Source organism: Xenopus laevis, chromosome 1S (assembly GCF_017654675.1).
Source record: "Xenopus laevis strain J_2021 chromosome 1S, Xenopus_laevis_v10.1, whole genome shotgun sequence".
NCBI classification, from domain to species: Eukaryota; Metazoa; Chordata; class Amphibia; order Anura; family Pipidae; genus Xenopus; species Xenopus laevis.
Window position 1 is genome coordinate 29,148,251 of NC_054372.1, and position 25,525 is coordinate 29,173,775.

General features: G+C 39.2%; 1 protein-coding gene across 2 annotated transcripts; it reads left to right on the top strand.

Annotated features, from left to right (window-relative positions):
- The first annotated feature begins 1,327 nt into the window (after positions 1-1,327).
- Positions 1,328-23,794, top strand: pdgfra.S (platelet-derived growth factor receptor, alpha polypeptide S homeolog). 2 transcript variants are annotated; one of them, XM_018243143.2, is made up of 23 exons: positions 1,328-1,531; positions 10,287-10,350; positions 11,495-11,818; positions 12,491-12,757; positions 13,188-13,318; positions 14,446-14,617; positions 14,779-14,968; positions 15,730-15,845; positions 16,572-16,698; positions 16,808-17,001; positions 17,206-17,300; positions 17,387-17,519; positions 17,727-17,831; positions 17,937-18,047; positions 18,646-18,799; positions 19,371-19,537; positions 19,909-20,018; positions 20,535-20,657; positions 20,792-20,903; positions 21,504-21,603; positions 21,700-21,805; positions 22,271-22,506; positions 23,255-23,794. In XM_018243143.2, exons 2-23 carry the CDS (start codon positions 10,299-10,301, stop codon positions 23,400-23,402), a joined length of 3,273 nt encoding a protein of 1,090 aa, XP_018098632.1. In that variant the 5' UTR covers positions 1,328-1,531; positions 10,287-10,298; the 3' UTR covers positions 23,403-23,794. The 2 variants fall into 2 exon arrangements, with proteins under 2 accessions (XP_018098632.1, XP_018098633.1); XM_018243144.2 differs by lacking the exon at positions 1,328-1,531 and adding an exon at positions 1,690-2,286.
- Positions 23,795-25,525: the final 1,731 nt, after the last annotated feature.

Below are 25,525 nucleotides of genomic sequence, written 5' to 3' on the forward strand. Positions count from 1 at the left end.
ATTAAGCATTGTTAAAATGTTTTAAAGTTATTTGTAACTACTTCTTTACAGTATTCAAAAATTGTGACTCCCCAACAAATATTGAGTTGCAAATTCCAGCTGTCCTGGGACATGTATAGTTTAACTACATCTGGAAAGCCACAGGTTAACTACAGGCAGAAATATATAGAGAAAGAGAAATAAAAAAAAAACAACATTGTGCCCTCCCCCCCCCCTTGTTACAGACTTCGCGCTGCACGTTGGAGTAAGGTCATTTGCGCTTAAAACTTGAATTTCTGTATTTTTAAACACATGGATGTAATTAAAGTATTCTCTGGTGGGCGAGTTAACCCCAGAAAGTCTTCTTTGGAGCAACAGCGCCCCCTGGCAGCCAAAGCAGTAAACAGGCAGAATTTATTATGGGAGATCAGAGACTGGGACAGATACACAGATACAGTGGGGGTCATTTATCAACACTGGGCAAATTTGCCCATGGGTAGTAACCCATGGCAACCAATCAGATTGCTGCATACATTGTTCTACTTGCAGCTGGCTTTAAAACGCTAATCACTGATTGGTTGCTATAGGTAACTGCCCATGGACAAATTTGCCCAGTGTTGATAAATGAGCCCCCACTGGACTCTTTCATACAAAATATCCTGAATGCGCATCCCATACTCAAGGCTGCCTCTGTCCTGAAGAAATATCTTTAATAATTTGACTGAATACTGTTATTATTATAACTATACTATACTATATAATTCAGTGCACTAAACCACATTTATAGGACTATAAATAATGAATTTCCTTCTAGAAATAATACAGCGCTATTGTCTTTCCAGTGCACCCTAAATAAAACCATGTATTTCCCCTAGGGCTCAAATACTGATATATTCATGTAATCTGCAGTCTAGACTCTTCTCTCTTGATTCTTCTGTTGCTTGCCCTGGAATATGGAGGGGGATGTTAGGACAGAGCAGCATAAACGTTATGTGCTTAGATAGATCCTTCCCTTGGACCCAAGAACATTCTTCAATTTAGTAAAAGTGCAGCGCAAAAGTCTATGGGGCTCATTTATCAACACTGGCAATTTTACCCATGGGCAGTAACCCAATCAAATTGCTACATTCATTGTTCTACTTGCAGCTGGCTTTAAAGGCTAATCACAGATTGGTTGCTATAGGTAACTGCCCATGGGCAAATTTGCCCTGTGTTGATAAATGAACCCTATAAGGTTTCTTAGATGAGTGCAGCATCAGAATAAAAGTCAGTTGCGTTGCACAGGCTGGGCTTCTCTGCTAGAGGGGGCTTTTACTGTGGAGGAGTGGGAGGAGGTTGTGACAGCTATTTACTTAAGGCAGATGAGTTTTGGAAGGTTTGGCTGAAACATTGAATCAATTACAAGGCTCTGGGTCCCAGTCTGTTGCATGTAAGAAGGAGAAGGAGACACATCTGCTGGACCCTGGGATATCCACACACACATATACATTGTTGTTTTTTTATTTTTATTTTTCTTATTGGGATTTATTATTGACTTTTACATAGTGAAAAGGTAAGAGGCAATTACTTTGCGCTTATACAGGCAAAACTATGGATGTGCAGAACGATTAATTATAAATAGTTGTCTTAGTGTGCCAGGGGGGGATATTAGGTGCAAGGTTGCTAGGGGGGATATTAGGTGCAAGGTTGCTAGGGGGGATATTAGATGCAAGGTTACTAGGGGGGATATTAGGTGCAAGGTTGGAGTTTGTATTTAGGTGCCAGGACTGGGCAGTGCCTATTGGTTATGAGTTGGGTAGAACAAATAACTGTACAGTCAGGGAGGGTCCCTCACTTTCTGGACACACAGATGCTTCACACTAATGTGGATATGGAAAAGACTTCCATTGGGATTGACCAAGAGGAGCCTGAAGCTGGAGGAGGTGCCATCACCATATAACGGCTAAGGATGGGAGTTGGGCAACTTTCCAAGCTTCTCCCTCGTTGCCTTTTGCTGGACTCCATACGGGTTGGATGTACAATAAGGATCTGCCTTTGCCGAGCGCTAAATTGGAGGATTGCTGAGCTGGGGGCCGCTATTCCTTGAGTTGTCGGCGGGGTAGTTTCTGGGGTCACTGTTGGTAGTGACATTAAAGAACTTTTCTGGAGCTGAGAAGAATCCAGGGGAATATTATTTTGACCATTTTTTGGATTGTAAACGATTTTGTCTAAGGGAGGAAATTTGGGGGGCCATTCTATTACTGGATAATTTATTCCTAATCATTTTGTGTTTGGGGGTGTGAGGCTGAGAGACCCCGCTGGATACAGGTAAGAAAGTACCGGTTTATTTCTGCCTTTGTGTGAAGTCGGGACAGAGCTGCGCGCAATGACGCCTGTTGTTTCCATTTCCTGCGACTTGTATGTTGTCTGCTGCCCTGTTGGCTTTTATTATGCCATTCGGTGAGGATTCCTGCCTTGTACTTGCCTTGTCTGTCTTGCGATGTCCAGTTGTCCCGATCAATTAGCTCAAGACAAAGCCGGGGTTATTTGGTCTTAGGACCCCCATGGAGTTACAGGGGACGCTGCCAGCTCACTATTCCTCAGCCCCATCCCAGTACCCCCTTAAAATTCTGCGCTTTGCCCAAATCTTCTCTAATAGTGCCCACAGTGCCAAGGTTATATCATGGCGCGCACTTGGCACATCTTACATTTTTGCGAGCATTTAGCTCAGCATTAGACCTTACTCTGCGAATCCTTCGCTCTATCTCGCTATTCAATAGAATAGTGACTTCATGGCCCCTTTTCACTAGAAGTTGCTCAGAAGCGCTCAGAAATCGCTCATATTGGCAGTTCCCCTATAGACATGAGCCAGACAAGTTGGCTCTCTCTGCGCTTTTACTGAACAGATTTGGATGAGCTCCTCTGCAGATGCAGCACTATTGTGTTACCCAGGTTCTGTTCTGTTATACATGTGACTATTGTATGGAAAAAATAACTTTCCATGGAATTAATTGAACCAGTAATTATTATGTGTATCCTCTATGTAGACAAAGGGCTTGCACAATTGTTGCATATATGGATAAACTTGTAGTTCAACAGGATTTGTGCAATGTTGTTTTGTACTACAACTCCCATTATCCTAAGATGCTGTAAATTGTAGTTCAGTTTCAACTGAAAAGCCACAGGCTGCTGATCCTTATGACTGCAGTGGGCCCATTTGGGAATAAAGAGAATTAGATAAGGGAATAGTTTATTAGTGGTTAGCAGAACATCTGCTGACTGCAATGTCAGGCTTCTCAGAACCCAATAGTAGCCCAGTGTCTATGCAGATGGAGATGGCACCCATACCCCTTCCTTGGCACAACCTGCAGGGTCAGCTATGGTTTGTATAGGATACACATTCATTGGCATTATGCAGGGACCTAAAATGTATATCCCAGTCTAGACTACAGGGAGAGAGTGAGATGTCCCAGCATGGAGTCTACTCTGTTCATTAAGTTAATTCCATTTAATCAGTGAGTGGGACAAATCCAATTAGTCCTGATGTACAGTTAATTATAAATAAGCAGGGCTGACTGATTGGAGTTTTTTCTTAATTTATTTTGTATAGTTATTATGCATGTTTTCTGGGGAAAGCAAAGTTTCCCTGGGCTTGACTTGTTTGTGGAATGACCTGGCAGCAACTGGTAAACAAGAATGCACCAAGCTCTTGTGTGGGAGTCAGTGGAATCATTTGCCTCCACATATAAACAGGCTGATAGCATCAAGGTGGGCTGAATATATTGCCACAGAGGAGGGGGGGAGACGCCAGAGTTGGCTTATGGAAAACATTATGAGCAGGGTCCAATTTACTCCCCCCACCTCTCTTCCAGATGTGCCCAGTGGAGGGAGGAATGGTCTGGAGCTCATTCAGGCTGATAATGGTCCTGATTGTGTCCTGGAGCCCCCTGCTTCTGTTATAGGTAGAACCTAACATTTTGAATCCCTATGCTGGCTGCACATTAGAGGGAAGAGGGAAAGAACATTGGTACCCAAATAACTGGAGGTATTCTATTCTGACTCTGCTGTCATAGGAGGGACTGCAGATTGGGAACAGCACATCTGCCTCATTTATTTCTTTCCTATTTAATTCCCATACTCACATGTTCAGCACCGTTACTATACAATTCCCAAACCCAGTTCTGCACTTTTTTGCTTTAAAATTGCCCATCTCATTAATGGAAAACATTAATTCAGTTATTTGATATTATCAGCTATTGTTTCAGGGATGTCCTGTTGTTAGATCATGGCTACCCTTTGTTTTTGAATCAGGAATACTTTTAGCAGTTGTTGCAGTTGATGTATTTATGGGTTTGTGAAAAAAAATAAAACAACCACAGCTGATATGCCAGACAGGAGAGGAACACAATATAGTATAAATACAAAATATAAAACATAAAAATGTTGTGACAAGGCTTCCCTTAAATATGGTTCATAGCTTTAAAGTTTTTCATTTACTCGGTTACAAAGTAATGCTGAGGGGTTTGATATAACAGAGTTACTAAATGCTATCACAACAGCACACGTTTGGGGAGACAGATTGGCACCAGTTGCAAAACACTGTGGTTTCTGACAGACAAAAAGAAAAACAAATTGTCCCGGGGTGGCGTGGGCAGTTGACGCAATGATAAAAGGAGGCAGATTTGGGTGGTGCTGGGGGTGTGCTGGATAAGGCTGGTGCCAGAGTTCCTTGTTGTGTAGATAGAGATGCAAGGAATTGCTTCAAAGTGCTCTACTGCCCCCTGCGGGTGCTTTGAGATCATTAACAGATTTTTATGCTCACATCAGTGCTCCCTATTCACTAAGAGAATTCTGTATGACTATTTTGATGTACTTTGGTTCATCATCAAATAAAGCTGCAAACTTGGGGTAACATTACACAATTACTTATTATTCACCCTGGGTCTGGAGTTAGATGCTGCTTGAGACACTAGGGCCCCAATAAAAAGGGTAAAAATATGGAATTTAGGGGTTGTCCATACTCCAGCTGTGGCTAAACTACAACTTGGCTGTCCAAGGCATTCTGGGAGTTGCAGTTCATCAATAACTTGCTGTTTGTCCGTCCCTGATATAATTGTATTGGAAATGTCCTGCCATTCTACCAGATACAGCTTGTTTTATTTAGGAATTTTGAGTCATGTTTTAGGCTGCCACATGGGAGCTATTATGGGGGGTGAGATAAAGGCTCCCTTGTGAGAACCGAAACACTGGTCAGCCCTATTAATGATATTTCATCCCCCAGAGGCTCACAAACTCTCCATGTCCATTATATATACTAAACCCTTCCAGATTGTAAAATGTAAGCTTTTTGCTAAAATATATATATATACAGACTATATATAACATATATATATATAGACTAAGTGGGTAAATTGGTAGGCTGGGAGAGAACTGGAGAGCTTGGCACCAAACTGAAATACTTTGGTCCACACTAATAAATGATTTCAAAAGGATTATAACAAAAAATGCTTTTTCATTAATAAATGGGCTGCCCCATCTGCTCATTGACAAGCATTACTAGACTTTAGCCTGTAGATGTAGAATACATTAATCATTTAATATACAGTGATATATTTTTATTGGGTTCAGTTTTGTAAGGCTTCTAAATGTCTCTTCCCCCATGCCAAGTATCAATAAAAAATTGGGCTTACAGTTGAGAGAAAGAAAGAAAGAAAGAAAGAAAGAAAGAAAGAAAGAAAGAAAGAAAGAAAGAAAGAAAGACCTTGTGTGTACAATGTCACCACCTTACACAAATTAGATACTCTGTGCCATTTAACTATGTAGACATTTGTTCCACTTTATTGTAGAATTAATACATACAGTATACATGGAGGAAGCCTGCAGGCTGAGTGCTGTCTTTTTGTGTATCCACTCTGATTGTTCTAAGGAGGCATCGGAGCTTAACATTGCCATTGTCCCAGATAAAGAATATTGTGAAGAGTATTCTGGCACTCTATCGTCTTTATATGGCTTAAATAACGGTGAGCTTGGCAGGTCGGGAGGAATAGGCCATTTGGATTTAAGTTTTCTGGTTGTTTCTGGGCCAGGCATAAAGGAAATGTATGGATCAATAGAGTCTAATGGGCACATAAGTCTGCAAAGAGTCTCTGCTCTTGCCTTAGTAGACAGACCTCTCTGCGGGTGCAAGCAAAAGAATGTGCCCAGACCCCGCAGAAGGAATTTAAAGAAACCCTATTTTGCCCAGCAGATAAGCTTCTCTATATTAGGGATACATTTGTCCCTGAGGGATTGATTGTATCTTCAACTCCCAGCACCCACTAACAGACACTAACTAGAGTTGTAGTTGGAGATCTAACAATAGTAGTTTGCCCACAGCCCACCAGCAGTGCAGTGTATGTTGCAGGGTGACCCAGTGGTAGTTAGATTAATATATAGTATATGGTATAACGTCTCTGTGCTGCAGGCTAATATCTGTTATGCAGTAGGGTATTTTTCTGTGTATCACATATATGCAGTAGAGTATTTTTCTGTGTATCACATATATGCAGTAGAGTATTTTTCTGTGTATCACATATATGCAGTAGAGTATTTTTCTGTGTATCACATATATTCAGTAGAGTACATTTGATGGATTATAAATGCATGTGATTTGCCCCTAGCATTAATGGCAACAGCTGGTGTTGTTTGTTGTCTTATCCGTGGAGTCATTATTTGTCTTATCATTTAGTAAATTGTAATACCCAGCTGTTCAATTGACCAGCCACGGACATTCGCTTTCATTGCAGCCAAGAGAAGAAAGGGTAACAGTGACCTCTAGTGGGCTTTGTTCTGTGTTTGTTTCACACTACTTCTATTGTACACTGCTTTATGCATGGCTTTCTTGCTGGAAATACTTACGTGGCATAATAAAATATTCACTGGTATTCTGTTATTTAGGATTTAAAAATCCAAAGTGGTGATGTAGCTTTAGAGATCTTTACAAACGTTTGAGGTTTCCTGTTTTGTATTTAGCAGTTCAAAACACCTAATGAAAGACTGATGCCGCAGTGGGAATGAAATCTTTCTATTCGTGGTATGCATGGCATCATATAAAACTGGATATGACATAATAAAGATATAATATGAAGGCTGCAGGGTGAGTGCTTTTATACAGGTTACAGAACTCCAACATGACTTGTTATAGCCTTTGTTAAAAGGCTATGAGTGAGTGCTGGGAATTGTAGTACGACAACAGCTGGAGGCAACCCCAGATCTATACTGGTTTTCCATAAATGATTTCCTGCCATCATTGTAAGAGGCATCATCACAGTTTGGGATTCTAAGGGTAAGGTCACACTGGGAGATTCGGGGAGATTTAATCTCCCCAAACTGCTTCCCCCTGTCTTCCGCCTGCTAGAATGAAAAATCGCCTGCTGGCGTATCGCAGCGAGTGCCATGGCGATTTTTCATTCTAGCAGGCGGAAGACAGGGGGAAGCAATTTGGGTGACTAAATTTCCCCGAATCTCCCAGTGTGACCTTACCCTAAGGGTTAACACTGATCACCTTCACTAACTTTATTCCAGCCGCTTTCCAAGATAGTTTATTGCTACAATAATACCCACTTTCCATATTTTGTTACCAGATAAGAGAATTTGTAACATTCAGTAGAACGAGGGCACAGCAGACTGATTGGAACATGATAAAACACAGTCGGTCTGGAGGGTGACGTCCCTTTGAAGTGAATTCCTCCCTTTGTTGGGAGGGATTGTGCATTTAAGCACATGGCACCAATTACTATGGAACCTTTGGAAATAAGCACCATGTGTGCAAAAACCGGCCTGTTTCCACATTTGTTCCCAGTGATCTAAAAGAGACTGGGAAGTCAACACTGTATTTGTTTTGGATTCAATATCTCTGAAATCTGTATATCATTCTGGCGCCTCTGAAAATGAATGGGTAAAATTGACCAGCTGCACAGAAGTATTTCAATGATCACATGTCCTACTCCTATTGCTCTATAGCAGTGATCCCCAAGCAGTGGCTCGTGAGCAACATGTTACTCCCCAACCCCACGTATGTTGCTTCCAGTGACCTCAAATTAGGTGCTTATTTTGGAATTTCTGGCTTGGAGGCAAGTTTTGGTTGCATAAAAACCAGGTGTACTGGCAAACAGAGCCTCCTGTACCTGCCAGTCCATATAGGGGCTGCCAATAGCCAATCACAGCCCTTATTTGGCACCCCAGAAACTTTTTTTCATGCGTGTTTTGCTTTCAAATTCTTTTTACACTTGATTGTGGCTCACAAATAAAAAAGGTTGGGATCCCTGCTCTATAGGCTCTGGCTACTGCAAGAAGCATAATCCCAATAGCATCGATACACAGCACTGAAAACTGGTACAGTGCATATGTAATACAGGTAACAGTGCAATAGTGTGTATATATATATATATATATATATATATATATATATATATATATATATATATATATATATATATATATATATATATATATATATATATATAGAGTGTATATATAGGGAGACACCAAAGCTTAGCTGCTAGGTAATAATAGACTAGAGGAAGCAGCTGTCCCAAGGAGTTTACAATCTAAGAAAGCCATTAGGAAGGGTGCACCAATTGTATCATCTATGTAACTGCGATCGTTGTTTGGGGGGCTCAAGTTAACATTTCATAGTTACCAGATGCAGCAGAGGTTGTAGTTCAGCAAAATCCCGACGACATTAGGTTGCCCCCTCCTGACACAAAGCATAAAAGAGTTGTTAAAGATACTTGTTTTAATTAGGCTTTTTTTTTTTTACTATATATTTGTGTGTTTGTAAGGTTTAATACATAAAATGTAACAAAAAGTCCTTTAGATTGTAAGCTCTTGTGAGCAGGGTCCTTCAATTCTCTTTCTATACTGGAACCCTTGAATGAATTATGTTGTAAGGCCTCAGTTTAGTTTCATTTATTGCAAAGCACTATAAAAATAAATGCAGCTGATGCTGGAGATGCAATTTTTGCAGCTGTGTGCATGTCTGTACATATATGTATATACTATGTATATAGAGCCAAAGCTGGACAAGGTTGATGGAATGCTGTAAGATATGCAAGAGATGTCCCATATGTGCCTATGACACTAACATCCTGGCTGTGCATAATGAGTAACGTGTCGCATTCCTGCTGAGACCCAGCCACATTCTGTGCAAGAGACAAACCATACTTACTCTGTCTCCATGGAAAATTGCACAATAAAAAGCACTTTATTGAAGGTGTTTACTAAAATCTTACTAGTTGTAAATGCTGGTGTCCTTGCATAGGACTCTGTAGCTCTATATTGGAAAGTATTTGCAAGGCATTTATGGAGTGATAACTTTATTAAGCTATGAGGTTAAATAAGCATTTGCAGCCTTTTGGAAAAAGCTGAAACAAGGTTACAGAAAAACACTGTTGAATTTTGTTACAAAACGCTTTTGTGTCTTACATAAACAATCAATTTTCCTCCAACTGTAATTTGTTTCTTATCTGTGTTTTTTTATGGACTTAAAGAACCTCACTTGGCTTTCATCAAAGGGGATGTAAACCCCACAAAATCAAATGTTGACGAATGTTAATGAAACCAAATATAACACTTAAAGGGATCCTGTCATCGGAAACCATGTTTTTTTTTCAAAACGCATCAGTTAAAAGTGCTACTCCAGCAGAATTCTGCACTGAAATCCATTTCTCAAAAGAGCAAATAGATTTTTTTATATTCAATTTTGAAATCTGACATGGGGCTAGACATTTTGTCAATTTCCCAGCTGCCCCTGGTCATGTGACTTGTGCCTGCACTTTAGGAGAGAAATGCTTTCTGGCAGGCTGCTGTTTTCCTTCTCAATGTAACTGAATGTGTCTCAGTGGGACATGGGTTTTTACTATTGAGTGTTGTTCTTAGATCTACCAGGCAGCTGTTATCTTGTGTTAGGGAGCTGTTATCTGGTTACCTTCCCATTGTTCTTTTGTTTCCCAATATTGTAATATAATATAATATAAAGTGTAAATGCCATTGAAGCTGTTGTCTGTCTGTCTGTCTCCTTCTGCACTCAGCCCTGCTGGCTCTGCAATAATGTTGCAGAAGACAATTAACAAAGCTGAGAAGAACTGCTGCATATTACAAGAGTCAGACCAGCAGTGCAGAAAGGGATAATGCAAAGCTGCTTTTAATAGTTACAAGTTCTGTAATAACAATGTAAATGCATAATGAATGTATATTTAAAGCAGCTTGGAATGTATGCCTCCTTTAATTTTGCAGTGAACCTAAATTCAGAACACATTAAAATAAAATTCTCTCTGTATTTTTTGTAGTTGTTACCGTCCATGATGCCTACCACGAGGGCATCACTTATTCTGGGGTGTCTCCTGATTATAGGTAAGATTCTGTACTTGTTTTTATGGTTATAGATATTCTTTTGTTACACTCTGCTACACACTTAAGGGCTAACAGTGTGAAAATAATGATTTGTGTATTTTGAAACAGTTAAAATTATTTTTTTTGTTTTAAATTGAATCATTGAATGAGGGTGCCACTTAAGTTTAAAAAAAGTAGGAAATAAAATGAAAAGGGCCTGTGTTTATTGTATGTATAGGACTTTACTTCTGTACAAAAGGCATAAACTGTACTGGACATGAAGAGTGAAGCAGTTTCCTATTGCGTGTCTCCATCACTGAACTTATGCGCACAATCTGTTATGACAACAAAATACAGGAAATGAGGAAGACTCGTTAATCAGTCAAGTTAAAGGCTGAATTTGGCTTTGTTCTATATAAAATGCAACTGTTGCTGTTCGATGACCTTGATAAGACCCATTGTAAATGCAGACTGTCAGGGTAGAACTCCACGAGTTTTTTTCATCGGATTGATGACCGCCCGACAAAACGCACGCGACAAGTCGGATAGAGACGCATGCATCAAGATTCTAATTGGATTGAATGAAAAGTCACAGGTAAAAACAACATTTCATCCAACGCGGCACGACTGTTGGATTTGGACGCAGAAAGCACCTTCTTCATCCAACAGTCGGACCATGTAGTTTTTACCTGCGACTTTTCATAGAATCTTGACACCTGCATCTCCATCTGACTTGTCGCATGCATTTTGTCGGCAGGCTACAATCCGACAAAAAACGTTTGTGGAGTTCTACCCTTACATGGCTGTCCAGTAGTCCATGCAACACATTGCCCATCTAGGCCAGAGTAGTTACAGAACATATAGGACAAAGACCTGGTAATAAACCATTCATTAAAGCAATACAACTGATCCATGCTACATTATCCATGCTATTATTCTGGGCTGTAACTTGAGTTTTTTTCTATTTTTCTTTCACTTTCCTTGCACTGCTGGTTGCAGATGACCACATGTTGTGTGAGAGGACATGCGCTGTTATAAATTGTCCAATAAGGAGGCAGCAGGTGTTTTAGTGATGAATTCAACTAAAATCAGTTAATTTTGCTTCATTGGAAACAACATTGTGAGCTTATAGAATTTTCCTTAACTTTATTCCTTTATTGCACAGGCCCGTGGGTAATTCTTGCTGAACATCCTCTGCCCTCGATATTTCCCCCAAAGGATGAGTTGGTTCAGAGGTTGCACTCCTCCTTTTCATTAACGTGCAATGGTGAAAGCGAACTGAGCTGGCAGCACCCTTATTCCGATCCGAGAGCCGAGGAGCACAATGTAGCCATTCGAAATGAAGAAAACAACAGCGGCCGCTTTGTGTCTGTTCTGGAAGTGACCAACGCTTCTGCCTCCAATACGGGCCTCTACACCTGCTACCACAATCACACTCAGACTGAGGAGGGTGAGATTGAAGGCACAGATATCTATATCTATGTCCCAGGTTGGTCTTGCTCACTTTCTTTTGGTTCAAAAAAAGATAGTAATACTGTATATATTAGGGAACCCAGTGAAAACTGATTTCCTAATTGGTTAAGGTTCTGGGTAGCCTGTATTGAGTTAAGGGGTTGAGATGGCTTTAGTTAAGTTCTTTGTAGTTGGTCGCTGCCAGGGTTTGGGTTTCACTAGCATTTTGCAAGTTTCTGTAATGTCAATGGAATTTGCAGTTTGAGTGGCATATGGGAACGGTTGCACAGTTTGTCTTTAAGGGAGTAGATTACTGGCCTGTAATAAAATGTTCAGAATGAGGGTCTTTAAGGAGACAGGAAATTTTTCCATAATGGCACACAAAGCAAGAATGCAAGATGGCTGCCATTATGGCCAATTATCAGAATGCAGAGAAGAACATGTTTTACTCTATTAGTCACAGAGCAAACATTTCTCGAACAAGTTTAGACTGGCCTTGCAGAGGTCTGTAGGGCCCAGACCCTGATCAGTCCCAGTTTGGGAAAATTCTATACATAATTAATGTCTCTATATAATTGATGTGATAGTAGGCTCATAAGTGTCCTACAGTTTTTGAACACCGCTGAGCCCCTCACAGCAACTGGAATTCATGTCAGATTTTATTGCAACTGATTGACATAATCACCCTCTGGTTTTGTATTTTTCACAGACCCTAACGTTCCTTTTGCTCCCCCCGGGATCTTTGACCATATTATAGTGGTTGAGGAAGATGAGTCTGCTTTGGTACCTTGTCGCACTACCGACCCTTCAAGCCAAGTGACCCTAAAAAATATGGAAAATTCTAGAATTGTCAATGCCTTTTATGACAGAAAGCAAGGATTTGCTGGAAACTTCCCACCAGGATCGTACATCTGTGAAACCGTCTCCAACAAAATGGTCTATCAGACAGAAGCTTATATTTTACAGACATGGAAAGGTAACTAAACAGCTTATATGTGCCTTACACACTCACACTATGCACTTGCACACACACAATCCACACTTACACACACACACACACACACACCACACATGCAAACACACACACATCACAAACCCAGGGACACATATAAAACAAAATGAGACATGTAAAGAATGGTGATATGTCTTTTACATTTCTTCCATTAGATTTCTGTACCTCTTCTTTAGAAATTGTGCTAACTTGATGTTTCAGCAGACTCCATACATTTTGTATAGAGGGAGAAAGTTAATATCAGGATTAAGCTGCATAGATGCACAGCCCCAAGATTCATTCCTACAATAAACATTCTGGCACTTATAACACAGCCCTTCCTGTTACTACTGTTTCTGCTTGAACATTTTACCCGAAAACCAGTGTTTACTAAATTAATTCATTTTTTTTCTAGCAACTCACAACATTTCTGTTGAAATGGAAGCTCCCAAGACTGTGTTCCGAGCTGGGGAAACCATTACTATTGCCTGCATTGTGCTGGACAATGAGGTGGTAGACTTGCAGTGGGCCTACCCTGGACAACAGGTACAGAATAATACCGATGGTATAGTTGTATAGATGCTTTATTTATATATATATATATATATATATATATATATATATATATATATATATATATATAGAATAGATGGATGGTATAGTTGTATAGATGCTTTATTTATATATATATATAGAATAGATGGATTATATATATATAAATATATATATATATATATCTGTGCAAAAAAGCGGCACTTTTTTGCACAGATATGTACTATAACTTTTTCTGCATTAGAAAATATCCTGTGAGTGCTGCTTTATATATATATATAAAAAATATTCTGTGTGTATGTATATATATATATATACAGAATATGTAATATGGTGGTATTCTCATAACAAGTGCTATGTTTGCACGATGTCTAGCAAACCCATAGCAACCAATCAGCAAGGAGCATTTAACTATTGAACTGCCTGCTGTTAAATCAAACATCTTATTGGATACGATAGGTTTATACCGGTAATACTGCAATAAATATTGCTATACACGCAATTCATTCCAGGTGTAGAAACCCATTGCAGTAGAGCAGCAGGTAGCATTTACTGGTCCTGTGTGTGAAAGAAAACATGTTTTTGGTTGCTATGGTTTACCCTGCTGTTACATTACGCAAGATTTGGCGTAAAAAGCACAATCAAGGTCTAGGAAAGAAATAGCAATATGTCACTGACAAGCAAAGGCTGCTGGGAGAAATGTAACTGAACAACAGCTGGAGTGCTGTACATCTGACAACACTGTTTAATGTAATTCACTCTCACATGGGGGCCCATTATTTTGTAATCAAAGCCAAACAATGTGACGTTTATGATAAGGGACTTGAAAGCATGAAAGTAAACATATATTTGTAATAAGTATACATAATGTATTGTAGAGTCCAGGCGGTAAAAGGAAAAAAAATGTGCTAGGTCTAGTAACCCATAGCAACCAACCATATTTTAGCTTTCAAACAGCACATGCTGATGTGCATGCTGGTTGCTATAGGTTACTGCATTTGGTAATATGGTATCATATTGACCTCCTTAAACCATTCTGCTTTTTACAAGAGTTGTTCCATAACATTTGTGGTGTGGCTGTTTCTATCCCATATATTAATACTTTTTTTTCTGCAATTAAGAGAGGGGTTGGCAGTAGAAATGTTGAAGAAAGCAAGGTTCCCTATCAGCGGCTGGTATACACCTTAAACATCGCAAATGCCACGGCAAAAGATTCTGGAGAGTACGAGTGTGCTGTTATACACGCAACACTAGATAACATGGTAGTCAAGAAGACAAACATAACAGTCCATGGTAAGAAAGACTTCCAAGAGCTGTGATTTGTATAGACAGGGAAGTGTCCATATAACAGACATAATGTAAATAACAAATAATGTACAGTATATATTCTGCATAGTGCTAAATACAATTTTTTACAACTTCACCCTCTGATCATCGTCTATTTTTGTGTGTAGAAAAAGGATTCATCAACCTGGAGCCCATGTTTGGATCAGAGGAATTTGCTAATCTCCATGAAGTCAAGAGTTTTATAGTAGACTTGCATGCATATCCCACCCCTAGAGTCTTCTGGCTGAAGAACAACCGGACACTGAGTGAAAATCTGACAGAGATCACAACTAGTACTGTTACAACTAAAGAAACCAGGTATGTCAGCAGAATAATATGGCAGGCGTATGGACTTCACACCACAAACAAACGGAATCTGCATATAACAGTATGGCCAGGGATGTCAAGGAACAACTTTACTTTCTACCATGGCAGTGCCCTCTCGGCTTCTATAATTCTCTATATATGTCTAAATGGCTAGGATGGTAACTTAAACCCTAACCATAAATCATAATGCAGGTTTGCTTCATAGAAGTATTAGCACTTATTAAAGTAAAAATATCTCTGCAACAGCCTGCGCCTAATTAAGATAAACTCCAGGCATAGACTTTCTTTTGGAGATATTTGTTTTGTAATTCTCAAGATTCTCCCAGTCAATTTTCCATCTGGAAACGATCATTTCAATTTAACGAGCTGCCTAACTAACACTACGAAGTGGGACCGTGGGAGGATAATAAATCAGCCCCGTACAGGTGTTTGCAACTGGTTATTTCATGGAGGCCGAGAGAAATGGGCAACATCTTATCAATGTTTCATTACAAATGTAATTATTGCACTTTAGAACTGTGGATATAAAGCTCTTTAGACAAGCAGAAAAGCAAAGTGAAATGTAAAACAAAGTAAAAAGAAAAAGTGTTCCAGTTTAGTCTTCCATGATGTCCTGCTGCATTGTTCCAGATTTTCCATTAAAGGCTAAAAAGATGCCGTTAAAGATCAATTTTAGCGGACTACTCTTATAGTTTTACTCATATCAGTACAGATGTTGACATTATTAAATACGTTTCCCTTTTTTTGTCCAGGTTACAGAGTAAACTTAAGCTGATCCGGGCCAAAGAAGAAGACAGTGGGCTGTATACTCTGGTGGCACAAAATGATGCAGAAACTAAAAGTTACTCGTTTGTGTTACAGATAAAAGGTAAAAATTGAGATGATGTTGAAAGCACAGCTGTATTTTACTAGCCTATCATACATCATATAGAGAATAAGGCCACCACATTCTAAAATAAAAGGGTATTAGAAGTCGCTAAGGGGTACATTTTTTTTATAGTGAGTTATGTGACTCCATTGACATCACTATGAGCTGATTAGATCACTGAATGACATACTTTAGAGCAGGGGTCCCCAACCCTTTTTACCTGTAAGACACATTCCAATGTAAAAAGAGTTGGGGAGCAACACAAGCATGAAAAAGGTCCCTGGGGTGCCATATAAGGGCTGTGATTGGCTATTTGGTAGCTCCTATGTGAACTAGCAGCCTACAGGAAGCTCTGTTTGGCAATATACTTTTTTATGCACCAAAACTTGTCTCCAAGCAAATAATTAAAAAATAATCATCTGCTTTGAGGCCAATGGGAGCAACAGCCAAGGGTTTGGACAAATCACTGGTTGAGGATTACTGCTTAAGAGGGTTTATATGATTATTGTTTATGGCAATTAGTTATATAGATGGGATATCAGTTTCCTGTTGACTTACCTCTTGTGCAGATGGTTTGTGCATATGATTATGGTTTTCTGCACAGTTTCATGCCTGTTGCTTGTCATTTATTATCTTGCTTTATTCATCCCTAATATCTGCAAAAGGAAAAGCAATGCAACATCAGTCCGCATGACAGATTATACATTATATGTATTTGCTCTGCAGTACCTGCTTTGATATTGGAACTGGTTGATGAGCATCATGGGACATCTGGTGAACAGACTGTTGGGTGTTTAGCCAAAGGAATGCCGGTCCCTGATGTGGAATGGTTGGTCTGCAAGGACATTAAAAGGTAGGCATCCCACAAACACACTATTTAATGCATTTTCTTAAATATTCTCCTAGCATATTGCTGCCTGTTCAACAATACAATATATACAGCATCAACTGCTTCTTTACAGATGCAGCAATGACACCTGGTGGTCCCTTCTGGCAATAAATGGGTCAGAAATCAGTATGGAGACGCATCAAGATGATGAGAACACAATTGAAAGCCAGGTGACTTTCAAGAAAGTTGAGGAGACAATGGCAATCCGATGTGTTGCAAAAAATGACCTTGGTGTTGCGGCCAGGGAACTAAAGCTGGTTGCACCTAGTAAGTAAATTATTTCCATCCACTGTAGATTTGAATTTAATAAACCAGCAAGTCATAAATTAACAGTCATACCACCTCCAATTGTCTTCATATTACATGTACACATATGTTATCATATTCTGTATTCCCATAAATCTCCCAAAAGCTTTATCTCTATAAGGCTGACTTCCATTGTCATTTGAGAGTTTCCTTCTGTGTTTTTAGCCCTACGTTCTGAGCTCACTGTGGCTGCTGCTGTCTTGGTTCTTCTGGTGATTGTCATTATATCCCTCATTGTACTTGTCATCATATGGAAACAGGTGAGGCCCGAGTACAAAGTAACTGCTGAAGACCTGTTCTAGGCATAAAGTGCAGACTGAGACATGTTGTTTTTGTTTTTAATCAGAAACCAAGGTACGAAATAAGATGGCGAGTAATTGAATCTATCAGCCCAGACGGCCATGAATATATCTATGTTGATCCAATGCAGCTTCCTTATGACTCCCGGTGGGAATTCCCAAGGGATGGACTTGTTCTTGGTAAGTTGGTTTACAAATTTTATTTTATTACATGTAACAGCAAGGGCATATTTGATCTGAAAACACATTATCTGCAATCATTCCATGGTTCATTTTGCTATGTTGCCTGTTGATGATGCTCACGAACTGCAATAATTGACACATTTTTGCGTGCTATTAAAACAGCTACTCGTGTCTAATGAGAATCTCGTTATTTGTACCTGATAGGTCGCATCCTTGGCTCTGGAGCTTTTGGGAAAGTGGTTGAAGGCACAGCATATGCATTAAGTCGTTCTCAGCCAGTTATGAAAGTTGCTGTTAAAATGTTGAAACGTAAGTAACATATTTTTCTTCCTACATAAGAGAGTTTGGCTGATAATGTCAAATTATGATTTGCTGCCAGTTTCTTAAATTTGCTTTGTTATTTTCAACCAACAGCTACAGCCAGGTCAAGCGAAAAGCAGGCACTGATGTCTGAACTGAAGATCATGACACACCTTGGCGCCCATCTCAATATAGTAAATTTACTAGGAGCCTGTACCAAGTCAGGTATGTATATGGCGTTTAAAGCATAAATGAAAAATCATACTTTTGACATATAGCATGGTTTTAAACAGTATTCTATAGCTTTTTTTTACATCATAAATGCTTTTTAAGGCAATGCTTTTTTCAACTAAATTAAAACTCTTTATTGAGAACTTTTAGTTCTCCAAATAAAACTCTAATAATTATAATAAACTCAAAGATAGCCAATGTAGATTCAGTTACTGACTACTGATAATGGGTCCTGCCAAATGCCTTGTTTTTCCTAAAACAGCCTCAACATTCAGAATATTGCGGTCATTCTTAATGGAAAGCAAATACTGGGTAGAAAGCGAGTACTGGGTGTAATTGATAGTATAAGGGCATGGCTAATGTATTTAGAAGGTTTCTTAGGGAATATTGGTAAGTAGAGAGATTCAGCAAATCTATCTGCACTCACTCCACCTATCAATGGCTACTTGTTAGAGTCTTTCCATAGACCTATTCAGCAAAAGCCCTTATTACTGGTTGTCTTCATTTAATGTGGACAATTTAGTGAAGTTAATAAACTTTAATATTTTAAGTTATAGCACAGATGATTCATCTTTCCACGTCTATTTCACAGGACCAATTTATATTATTACTGAATACTGCTTTTATGGTGACCTTGTGAATTACCTGCATAAGAACCGGGATAATTTTCAGAGCCGACATCCAGAGAAACCAAAGAAGGACTTGGATATCTTTGGGCTGAACCCAGCTGACGAAAGCACAAGAAGGTAGACAATGGCTGTACTATAACAAAAGATGTTTTTAACTTCTTTGGAGGTAGGCAAAGACAAATTAGAATGCTAGTGATAGTGTTTCGATGAGACTCACTTTAGGAGAGGATCTCAATATCTCAGCAGCATTTAAGGAATGCTTATGCATACAAGGGTCAATTGAGTTGACCAGTGATTTCTTGGCTGCTCTGTAGCTTTTTAGCATTCCTTCAGTGTCCACAGTAAGGTCCCTACGGACAATACACTGCTGTAGATATATGCATTAATTCTCAAAACCAGCCTACTAGCATCTACTGAAAACCCACATTTGGTGATTCCTGGAATATAGAGCAGGAGAGGCATGATATATGGAAGGTGGCCAACAGACAGAATGTTTTTGTATGATGAAAAAAATGTAATGCTAAGCAACTTTTCAATATATATTTTTTAAAAAACTTTCAGTGGCTTTTAAGTCATTTGTAAATGTAATTGGAGGCCTTTTCCTTAATCATTGCATTCCTATTTTGGCATTGGATTGCCTTCTCTGTATTCAGATAAGTAATAAACACGCTGTATGTTCATATTTTAGCTATGTTATTTTATCATTTGAAAACAATGGCGACTACATGGACATGAAACAGGCTGACACCATGCAGTATGTACCAATGCTGGAAATGAATGAACCCTCCAAGTATTCAGATATCCAGAGATCCCTGTATGACCGCCCTGCATCGTACAAGAAGAAGCCTTTGTCAGGTATGAGAAATATTATTAGACAACAGAAGGGCCATAGGCAGAACATTATGTTATAAATTATTTCTCACTGCAGAAGATAATTTTTAATAAAAGTGAGCCAAATATTTTTTAAGGAATTCTGTTTGCATGTCTCTGAAGAGGGCAATTCCTAACTATCAGATTTCTATGCCTTGGAAACCACATACCTCAGCGAGTTTGGCATCTGTGCAGTCAACCAGAAAAACTGATTCATTTGATATAATCCACAGTCTGTGGCTCTTGGTGTAAAATAAAGACTTTTTGTGTTAGGGAGGCCTGTGGGATGTGTAGTATATTTGTGATGTCAGAGTTTTGATGGGTATTCAAACCATGTTATTATTAAATTATTACAGAAGTAAAAAATATCCTGTCTGATGATGGATTCGAGGGTTTAACAGTACTGGACTTGCTCAGTTTCACATACCAAGTTGCACGAGGCATGGAGTTCTTAGCCTCTAAAAATGTAAGTACTGCCTTTCGATACAGTATACTCATGGCTAGATCTAGGGGGCAGAGGAAGTATGTAAATCTCTGAATTGCAATATAACTGGCTATGATGATAATGTGAACTGCTCCCTATGTTCATACTGGCTTCCAGTCTTTGCAGTGGTAAAAGAACCTTCAGAGGGGTCCAGCACACTCTTATCACCCATCATCCCTCCCACTTCCCACCCACTTCCTGCCCACATCCCGCCCCACCTGACACCACCCACATCCAGCCCCAACTCCACCCATGCCCGCCCTGACTTGCATCCCCTTACTTGGCAAAGAGAGCAGCTGGGGAGAAGAGGGTTTTCTTATTAGCTATAGAGGAAGCAGATGCCCCCATGTTCCCAGCCCCCCCCCCCTGCGACTGTGGTCTTTGCATCTCTATGAATGGTTCACATTAGTGGGCAGGGTGGAGTCTCATCCATAACCTGTAAATGAGTACTGTAATGTGCTGTTTGCCTAATTCTTCACCCCCAATCTCTATGTTTAGTGTGTACATCGGGATTTGGCAGCTCGAAATGTCCTATTAGCACATGGGAAAATTGTGAAAATTTGTGACTTTGGTCTAGCGAGAGACATCATGCACGACTCCAACTATGTATCCAAAGGCAGCGTAAGTGTCTATTCTACTTCTAATTCTGTACTATTTTCTACACCCCTCCTACCTTCTTGTATAAAAAAATAACCCCCATAAGAAAAGATTTCTGTTTGTAAAATATCCAACATGCCTGTATCTTGCTTTTATAGACTTTTCTTCCAGTGAAATGGATGGCACCTGAAAGCATCTTTGATAACCTGTACACAACTCTCAGCGATGTGTGGTCATTTGGAATCCTGCTGTGGGAGATATTCTCTCTTGGTAAGGACTGCACATTAAAATGTTCTGACAGACGCAGCTTAGAAATTTCAGTGTGAGAGTTATAGCTCAGATACATCGTGCCTGTCCCTCGTCTCTTTCCAGATTTCAAAGGTAATAATATGAAACTGGCCATCTCTTTGTTGTTTGAACACTCTTTCTCATATACTCTTCTGGGAAGAGATGATGGAACATTGTGGGAACGATTTGCTTTCATTTGGGTTGGGTACTGATTATGAATTATGAATGATCAGGCCAGTTAAGTTCTTTCACTACCATCTCTGCAAACTAGTTCTGTATAGACCAGATCTTAATGCAACTGACCAAAGAAAACAATATTTTATGAGCTCCCTTATTTACTCCCAATATTCTGTTCTCTAAAGCCAGATACAGTAGAACCCCCATTTTACATTTTTCAGGGGACCAGAAATAAAATGGCATAACATTTGGGAAAATATAAAATCAGGGAAAACTTAAAATCAGAGTATGTCTAATTATGTTAGTAAACACAACTACCATTCCCACCACATGAACACACATACTAGGCTGGTTTCATCAGAACCAAATTAACTTGCATGTACTTTTTTTCTGTTCAATCAATAGGGGGCACACCATACCCTGGCATGATTGTAGACTCAACTTTCTATAATAAGATAAAAAGTGGCTACAGAATGGCAAAACCTGACCATGCCACCCATGAAGTGTAAGTACAGTTGTATCTTCTTTAGTTGCCATTACCTATGGTCAACACTGTGGCTATTGGGTTAGTGACATCTCTACACTTGCATTGTCCCCACAGGTACGACATCATGGTAAAATGCTGGAACAGTGAACCAGAAAAAAGGCCATCATTTCGCCATCTGAGTGACATTGTTGAAAGTCTACTTCCTATGGAATACAAAAGGGTATAGAATTATACTTATTCCCACTACCAGTGTTTTTTTTGTGTGTGGAGTGTAGGCTATCATCTTAAATGTAGATGGTAGTTGAGTTCATCATGAGAATTTCAATATGATAACTGAAAAAAGTTGCAATATTATAGTGATTGAAACTATTTTTGTCCCTTTCCCTCTGTTGCCCCTGTTAACTAAGGTAACACATAAAGGCAAAAAGGAATAATTATTAACAGTGGGTAGAGAGAATTAATCATCTATTTTAATTGATGGATCTAACCTAGTTGTGAAATGCTGGGGGTTGTTGGCTTGATGCTGTCACATACAATTATAGGATGCCCAAATAGGGGGCATGTGGCTCTTCATGCATTGTAGATTATACAATTGTGTTGGCTTTGTCATGCTGTCATAGAAGTTGAGGTTTAAAATCTAATGCTGAAGTTCAGGTCTAATGTGAACATGTCTGCTTATGTGCAGTGCTACGAGACAGTTCTTCACGATTTCCTTAAAAGTGATCACCCTGCAGTTACTCGCATGAGAAGTGACAGTGACAATTCCTACATTGGGGTGACGTATAAAAATGAACACAAAATGAAGGACAGAGAGAGTGGGTTTGATGAGCAGAGGCTGAGTGCTGACAGCGGTTACATTATTCCCCTTCCTGATATTGACCCCGTCTCAGATGATGAGTCCGGCAAGAGGAACAGGCACAGGTAAGGCAATTTCACTCTCCAGAGCAGGGATAGCTATTTTGATCCATTACCAAAGCAAGACTAACTGTGAATGAAGGGTAAAGTTTAGTCCTAAATGGAGACAGGACTGGATTTAGAGAAAATGGGGTTATGGCAGTAAGTCCTAAGGAAAATTGAATTTTTTATAATAATCATTAGTGCAAAATAACTCAGTTTTATAATCATTTGATTGAATTGAGAATTCATCTTACTGCAAAGTGTGAATCTTTTTGCAAAAGGGGCTTCATTTTACTAAGGCTGGTGCAAGACTGCATTAGACTGTATATGAGATACCAAGTCAAACACACTAGATTGGCTCCCTCTGTGACCCAATCATAGGCCTCAAAAAGCTCAGATCATGCAGGTATGGCCCACTAGTCACACCCAAGCTACATGAGAGGATCTTTACTTATAGGACCAGGCTATCAGTAATGTTTGCAGTATTAGTACAATTTGTCAGTGATGTTTTCAATGGGAGGGCGTCATGGAGTTTTGTTGTTTTAAGCACATGAGCCCTAAGATAAAAGATCAACAACTGCTAGCGTACGCCATTGGCAAGAGAAACCTAGAAGTCAAAGTGAAAAGTCTATGAGCATGAGAAGAACTGAATAAATTAGGATCTTGTAAAGTCCTTTCCCTGTAGGACAACTTCCATATACTTAAAGTTAGAAGAATAACACACAATAACAATAGTATATATTGAGTAAATAAAATCTGTTTTGTTTATCAGTTCTCAGACATCAGAAGAGAGTGCAATCGAGACTGGTTCCAGCAGTTCCACTTTTATAAAGAGGGATGATGAGACCATTGAAGACATTGATATGATGGATGACATTGGGATTGATTCCTCGGATCTAGTGGAGGACAGTTTCCTGTGAGATCTCGCCAAATCCATTTCACTTGCCAAGCCATGAAAACGAAAGGGAAAGGCTGTGAAGTCTTGAGATTTATATTTTTTCACCTAAAACTCTCTCATTGCGTCAAAGAATAAAACTTGGAAATATTGGCCTTGTCAGCTTCATGGTACTTCAAGGGACTGGGTTTGTATCACAATCACACTATAGAACTGGAAATAATGATTGGTACAAGGACCAAAACCCTGTCTGAGTAGTTTATCAAGCGGTACACCGAAGCATCTCAGTATTTTTGTGGATTTTTGTTCTTAAATAATTGGACAGAAATAGCAGCTTCCTGTTTTAAGGGCATTCGTGGCTATGAAGACCAGAAATCACACAGCAGTTGAATTCCATCATTGTAATTATGTAAATAAGAAAAAAAAAACATTTTATCTGGACTAAAAAATGGAGACCACTTTTGTAAATCAATGGCTGCTGTTACTCAAGCATCAAAACCACTTTTAAATCCTTTTAAGACTGGCGGAATTGTGTTTTTCTAACGAATTATGCAAATGGAAGCATACATCCGGGTAAAATTCTGGGCTCGTCGGCCTGTTTAACTCTTTCATTTTAAATGATATTTTCTTGTGTACGTACTGCAAGTATTAACATACAAATTTAGATGTATTTTTGATAACACTTTGAAATTAATTGCATTAACCAAAAAAAAAAAAAACATAGTCCTTGGGTTAATGTCAACTAACCAGGAGTTTATTTTTAGAATAAAAACTATTTTTGGTGTATTAATGCAGATATTAAGGATGCTTAAAGCAGAATTTAGCTAATATGCAGTAGAACTGACAGTAGTAGTAACCACTACAGGGATTACATGGGAAGTGATGTTGTTTTGTATTGATTTGTGAATAGCAATTAATCGATCTTTTAACATCAACTAATTCTGTGCATTACAAACCCTGGCTGTTGTGTCTCAGTGTACTAACCCCATTCTTAATTGAACAGATATTAGAGACAAACTAGAATCCGTTGTGATCCTGGAAAGGTCCAGTTATTGTCAGGTACATCTAACTTGTATTCATACATCTGTTAAGTCTTAAAACCCAGTTAGAGTAGGACGTCAAGACATGGTACAGCATCAGTATTACTGTGATAAATCACACTGCTCAGGGCCCAGTGGTACTTTCAGTTACATATAACAGACACAAAATGTATACAGGGTCACATATTGGGATTTTCCATTGCAGGGTTCTTTTATAATGATCCAACATGTACATATTCTTAAGTTAAACTTTTTGCATTTATGGGGGAAATGTATTACAAGTCCCTAAGAGAGACAATCTGTGAAGTTGTCCAAACAACATATACCGAATGCAGAATTCAGTTTAGATATCGGCTGAATCCCAGCACTTTTTGAAGAATTTTGGTTCGCCGGAATCCTAATTGTTCAGCCAAACCCCAAACCTTGGGGGCACATTTACCTATGGTCGAATATCGAGGGTTAATTAACCCTCGATATTCGACCGTTGAAGTAAAATCCTTCGACTTCGAATATCGAAGGATTTTGCGATATTCCTACGATCGAAGGAATAATCGTTCGATCGAACGATTATATCCTTCGAATCGAACGATTCAAAGGATTTTAATCCATCAATCGAAGGATATTCCTTCGATCAGGAAATTGTTAGGAAGCCTATGGGGACCTTCCCCATAGGCTAACATTGGCCTCGGTAGGTTTTGGGTGGCGAACTAGGGGGTCGAAGAATTTTTTAAAGAGACAGTACTTCGACTATCGAATGGTCGAACAGTCGAACGATTTTTAGTTTGAATCGTTCGATTCGAAGTCGAAGGTCGTAGTCGAAGTAGCCCATTCGATGGTCGAAGTAGCCATATTCGACCATTCGAAATTCAAACTTTTTTTCCTCTATTCCTTCACTCGAACTAAGTAAATGGGCCCCTTAGGGGCACATTCACTAAGCTCGGGTGAATGAATAGAGGGAAAAAAACTCGAATTTAGAGGAATTTTTTGTGCTCCTCAACTATCGAATTGGCGTAAATTCACCTGAGTAGAATGGTTCGAATAGATTGAGCGAAAAAACGCTGCGACTATTCACCCATTCGATAGTCGAAGTACTGTCTCTTTTAAAAAT

Coding starts and splice junctions, on each gene's coding strand:
- pdgfra.S (XM_018243143.2), top strand. CDS start 10,299: ATGATGCCTACCACGAGGGCATCACTTATTCTGGGGTGTCTCCTGATT. Junction 14,618..14,778: donor GACAAACATAACAGTCCATG/GTAAGAAAGACT, acceptor TTTTGTGTGTAG/AAAAAGGATTCATCAACCTG. Junction 17,301..17,386: donor TTGTCATCATATGGAAACAG/GTGAGGCCCGAG, acceptor GTTTTTAATCAG/AAACCAAGGTACGAAATAAG.